A 6,000-nucleotide genomic window follows, 5' to 3' on the forward strand; every position below is an offset into this window, starting at 1 on the left:
GAAGTTCAAGCCCAGCCTGGGCAACTTAGTGAGATCCTGTCTCAAATTTTTTTAAAAAATTTTTAAGAGAAATGGGGATGTAGTTCAGTATGAAAACCCTGAGTACAATCTCAGTACTGCAAAAAAGGAAAAAAAGTTTCTCTAGGTTCAGTGGAATTAAATTTAATGTGTTATGGAGACATATGAAGTGCATTAGAGCTCTAAACTTCTAAACTGGTATAGTATTCCTAATGGGCATCATCTCATTAGCCACATCATTTCAACAACTAGCTACAAAACTGACATTATTAATATGGGAGAAACCTGTCTTGGATCTGTAAGAACCAAACACTGCTAAAAGCAAGTACTGCAATTCTTTATCAGTCTTCCTTTCTTTATATTTATTCAGTAGACTGAATTCAGCTACTGATCTCACAAGGATACCAGAACAATGACCACCACCTCTACTGCCTCTCTTCCCTTTATTGTCCTTACACAGGTATGTTATATAATAACTCATATTAAACACATACAATTTATATAAAAACTGAACCTGAAGAAATGGAAGAGTTATTATAAAAACACTGAAGAATGATCATCAATGGAAACTTCAGAGGCTTTGTATTTGCTGTTCCCTCTACCAGAAATACATTTCCCTCATGGTTGCCCCTTTCATGTCCATCAGATGTCAGTGCAAATGCTATCTTCTGAGAGAATTCTTTCCTAAACACATTATTAAAGGAACCACTTCCCTCTTACTCCCAACTCTGTCCCAGTCCCCTATGTGAAATCACTATATGTATCTATCATGTTTATTTCTTTTTTACTTCTTTCTGTTTGACTCTTCCATGGGCCATAAAAATAAAACTCTGATCTACTTTTCTAGTTTCTCCATTCCCCAGATAGAACTTGACAGGCTGCAGTTGACCAATAAATATTTGTTCAGCAAAAAAAGGAAATATGTTTACTTATAATAAGTAATGCTATTCCACTAGTTACTACATGGCAGTACTACTGTTAGCAAAATGAGCCAGATGAATGTTTCCTCTTCATACAAAAATGACAGAAAGCCTGTAAGATATAGTCATATTGGGCCAGGGATTTAGCTCAGTGGTTCTGCTGCCTGCCTCGCAAGCGCAAGGACCAGAGTTAGATCCCCGGTACCAAAAAAAAAAAAAAAAGTCATATTTAGAGTTCCTTTATGTATAATCTTGATTGAAAGCCACCATTCTTGCCTGAGAAATGGGCAATTTTTTAAGTCTATATGGAAAAGTCTTTCATTCTATTCTACCTACTTCTTTACAAATGGCCCTTCTAAAATATTGTTTGTTTTTCAGCTACCTTATTCCTTTGAGTGGTAGAATAAGGATATTTTAAGTAGCTTAAGAAAGGTTTTTTTCGGGCTGGGGATTTAGCTCATGGTTCCGCCGCCTGCTTCAAAAACGCAAGGTCCCAAGTTCGATCCCCAGTACAAAAAAAAAAAAGGTTTTTCCCCCCTGCACAAGCTAAGTGCACATAAAAAGGAGTAGGTTAACCAACTACTCTGCCCCCATTCAACTCTTGAAAGACACATAGTCAGAAACCTAAGAAATGTTTCTCAGAAACCTAAGAAATGTTTCTTAGAAACCTAAGAAACATTTAGTTATAATGAACTAGATTATAGGAAGCATTTCCTACTGAAGAAATTTCTACCAAACTACTCAGCAAGAGTCTACATTTTACTTTACAACAATTTGGCAACACAAGTCCTATGGAAGGAGAAAATTATAGCCATCCTTTAGGTGTCTCTTTCCCTTGGTCATCCAATGAGAATCATGGTTCCTAATATAAAACCATAGGGCTGGGGATTTAGCTCAGTGGTTCCACCGCTTGCCTTGCAAGCGCAAGGTCCCGAGTTCGATCCCTGGTACCAAAAAAAAAACCAAAAAAACCCCATAAAGATTGGCAGAAAAATTCCTTTCCACTTCTGAAGCAATTAAACTGGTCAGGGTAAGTATGGAATAAATGGGAACTAACTAGGATTTGACCTTGACTTCCCTTTGGTCTTCCACTCTATAAATAGAATAAGATACGAGGCTTCCATGGCTGACTCTGATTAAGTACAAAAGACTCAAGAACTGTGGCCAATTCATGCTGTTGTTATGAAAGCCTCCTGCTTGAAGAGACATGCAAACGTAAGAAATCTGAAGGGAAAGTTGGAGTGAAAAGACAAAGTAAAGGGCTCTCCCCCCAAAACAGAAAGTAAACTAAGGCAGTAAAGCCAAAGAAAATAGCTCTAAGTAGCTGCTAGAGTCAGTGACTGAATTTTATACTAAATACGGAAAACTTCTCTCAACTTTATCTATGTAAAATCTGCTGACAATATTCTCTTGCAGATAAAGAACATCTAGTCAATTATTCAAGGAAACCCTGAGTTGGACCCATTCAGGATTTTGAGAAAATAAGATCAATTTGACAAAGACATTTACTTAACTCAAATTGTATTTTGCCCACCCACACATTTGCTAGTCTTCTCCCAACTCAGAAAATACATACACATCTTCAGTTTTTCCATCTTCCTCACTGATTTTTTTCAGTAACAAGACAACTCCAAAATGCTTTTGTCAACTTATACCCACTTCCTCCTTGAACACATTCCACAGCCAACTCAGTCCCTTCACCCCCACTCGATAGCAGACACAGCAGCTACCATTACTTTTTATCTAAAAACAAAACAAAACTAGCTAAAGATTTTTACAACTAGGTTCCCAAACATTCTTCAACCTTAAGAAAAGTAACACAGGACTCACTAGGATGACAAGGCAGAGATCAGACCTGCAATCCACAGCCCTAAAAAGAGGAAGGCCTGTTATTCCTCTTCACTGTAGCGAACTTCAACCCCTAGGCCTGTTCAGATTCACTCCACCCCTAATGGCTCCTACAGAAAAGCATGCCTCTGGTTAGCCAGCATTCCAATTTTCTGTCCTCTCCCCAAAGGCAGAAAAAAGCAGCACTTCCAATTTTCCTATTCATCAAACTATTTCTTTCTCACTTTCCTGTGTCACAGAGTTCCATCTTTCTTTGTAGAGTTCTTACAAAGCAGTTCGCAGTATTGCTGGCAATGATTACTCTCATGGAAAATACAACTTTGCCAAGCAGAAGAGCTTCACACACAGCAATTTGCCAGGGGTCAATGTTTCCTTCCAAAGCTTCTAAGCCTGGTGTCGCTACCTCCCCTAATTGCTGCCTGTAACTTACCCACCTACCCCCTGAAGTGTGGTCAGAGTGTACAGCACAGTCTGAGTACTGTATAGAATACTCAAATCACTGAATCTTAAATGCCACCTCCCAGATGCAAATGTCTTCCACACAACACCCCAAGGCACACAAGACCATGAACATGAAATGAAGTCACTTACCACAGCAGCAGCTCCAGGACAAGACAAGAAGTAACATCTAATCTTTGCTCTACTCAATTACAGTCAGCTTCACTCTCCTACAATTTGTGGTCATGCATCACTAGCCCCACCCTCCATGTTATAAAGTTATACCCTGGAGTCCTGAATCCAAAGCTATGTTTTAGAGCTTGTCTTCAGACAGATAGGCTTGGGGTTCAAGTCTCAGCTGTTTCTTATTACCAATAAAAAGTACCTGTCCTTGGGTAAACTATTTCTAAGCCTCAGATTAGATATCTGTAAAATGTAGCCAATGTTGGTATTCACTTGTGCAGACTGCCCAGAACATGATAAAACAGCTACTGTTGATATACAGTATTCATAGGGTAATTTGTGAACCGGCATCGTCATCTCGTAGAATCCAGATGTCCTCAAAGCCTCCAGCATTGGTGTAAGCAAAACCGTGTTCAACTTCATTCTACTCCTATTCCACTAAAGAGGAGCCTTCAAGGAAAATTTGAGCCTTAGCAAGGAAAAAACTCAAAAATCTACTCTTCTAACAATCCCAAAACTAGACAGCAAAGCAATGCCTTGTTCATATGAAAGGATAACCATTACAAAATGAAAAAAATTGATGCAACAAGAGCTACTTTGGGATAATCCTTTCATGGGTCAGGTCGATATCTCAGTATATGTGCTGCCGAAGCAAGCACAGGTCAATATTTCAAAGAGAAGAATATGTGGACCTTGGAAATCCCCTTCCCATTCAGTGTCTAATAAATTCTGACCGTTGGTGTATAAACAGAGACAATAATGAATATCCCAAGAATCTCAGCTGGCAGCAAATTATTAGCTAAGAAATGCATACAGCAGAATTAGGAGGCAGGGGGATTCTGAAATCGATTTACACACACACAAGTTGCAGAACATTTTAATTCTATGAAAGTCAATGTGACAATATAGAATTTTTTAAAACTTTCTGCAACAGTAAAAACTGGGAAGCTCTGGAAGAAAATATCATAAAAGATATTTGCCATTCCAGATGGAAAAGTCAAAACTGCCGTCTGAATTGCAACCAGAAAAATCCAGTAATCAAAAATATCAGGTTCCAAGATTTGAGAGTGAAAAAGGGACGACAATCCAGGGGGCAGGTGATAAGATTTATATTAAAAATTAATATGGAACCAGAGGTGAATCTTGCAGGGATAAATTCAAACTTCAAGAATGTTGAAAGTAAAAGCATATAAAATCGGTCAGAATCTAAAGTGTTAAGAGCCCTGGGCTGAGAATCAAAACACTTGGGCTCTGGTCCTGGCTCCAACCCAAGCCACCATGTGCCCTTAGGCAAGTCACTAGCTGTCTTTCAACGTGTCTCCTCACCTTCATGGAGTGGGCAATGATAATGATTAAAAGTCCTGCCTGGCTAAAAATCTGAGTCAAAAGTACACAAAAATCAGCTCTTAGGCCTTCAGTCTAGACACGAGATGGAGGGAAAATAGGAAAAAAAGGCCAAAGCGTGGGAAAACTTGAAGTAACTGTGTGTTGGCACAAACAGAAAAGCTCCTAGGGTTCCAGGGAAGAGATCAGGATCTCACAAAACTGCAAAGTACTCAGCACATGTCAAAATGGACAGATAGAGGGGGATGGGAGGAACTATCCACGAACCATCTCCGTTAATAAAATCAGTAAACCATCTGTCCTGGTAAACGGCCGGTAAATCTAAAAGCTGCGAACACGAAAGCCCCTGTACTCCCAGATGTCAGCGTGTTGGGGAGGCAAAGACCCAGGGGAGTTTGTATCGGAATCCGTCTGGTGAGGAGATTCCGAGGACGGGTAGAAAGTGAGAAAGGGGGCAAAGGAAAGGGGATCTGGAAGACCATGCAAGCTAGCAGGAGGGGCAAAGAAGTCAAGGCCTGACTCCCGCTTGAAGGCGGTAGAGGGGTCCGGGTCCCGGGCCCCGCTCTCACCATCTTGACGATGCCCCGCTGCACGGTGGGGACCGCGGGTCCCCCGGAGGAGCCGCCGCTCTGCGCGGAGGAGGCCATGTGTGGAGCTGAAAAGGCAGCGAGTGGGGCGGCTGGCCCGGCTGGAGATGTCAATGTGGGGGTCGGCGTTAGTGAGAGATCGCCGAGACGAGGGGCTGGCGGGCGAACGTCTGAGGACGGTGGACTGGACGGACCGGCTGACCGCACACTGGAGCAGCAGAGGGACTGGGAGCAAAAGAGGAGACGCGATCTCCGCCGCCACCACACGTTCTACTCGCCGCGCAAGCGTGCCAGAGTGCCACCGCCCTCCGGCCAATTAGAGCCCAGAGCGGGCCGGACCCCAAGCCAATAGACACCCTGATCATGGAGCCCCGCCCCTCGGCATCAAAATGGGTGGTGAGTTCCAGGAAGCGCTGAAAGAGCTGATTTGTGGTGAAGGGCTAAACATGGGGCGGGACTTCCGGGGCAGCCCTAGTAGGTGGTGTCGGGAGGTGTAGTGGGAAGGAAAGGACACGTCAGCATCGGCCGTGGGGCGCGAGGGGCTATGGGAGCCCCAAGGGCGGGCCCACCTCGCCCTCCCTGTTGGCCCCGCCCAGTCCCCGCCCCCTCTCGCCCCGCCCCTCGGACTGCTGGAACCCAGGTGTTTGTGGGCGTTTCGGGTA

The 6,000-nt window shown here is 43.1% G+C and overlaps 1 protein-coding gene across 1 annotated transcript in view; it reads right to left on the reverse strand.

Annotated features, from left to right (window-relative positions):
- Snd1 (staphylococcal nuclease and tudor domain containing 1) overlaps positions 1-5,635 on the reverse strand; it is a 437,205-nt gene extending 431,570 nt beyond the window's left edge. Inside the window, exon 1 of the mRNA XM_004856405.3 lies at positions 5,321-5,635. Coding sequence (XP_004856462.1) covers positions 5,321-5,398 — 78 coding nt within the window. The 5' untranslated portion in view covers positions 5,399-5,635. The remainder of the gene's footprint in view (positions 1-5,320) is intronic.
- Positions 5,636-6,000: the final 365 nt, after the last annotated feature.

The sequence above is a fragment of the Heterocephalus glaber genome, unplaced genomic scaffold (genome assembly GCF_053883595.1).
Source record: "Heterocephalus glaber isolate CG9 unplaced genomic scaffold, H.glaber_assembly_v1.0 deba00000546, whole genome shotgun sequence".
NCBI classification, from domain to species: domain Eukaryota; kingdom Metazoa; phylum Chordata; class Mammalia; order Rodentia; family Bathyergidae; genus Heterocephalus; species Heterocephalus glaber.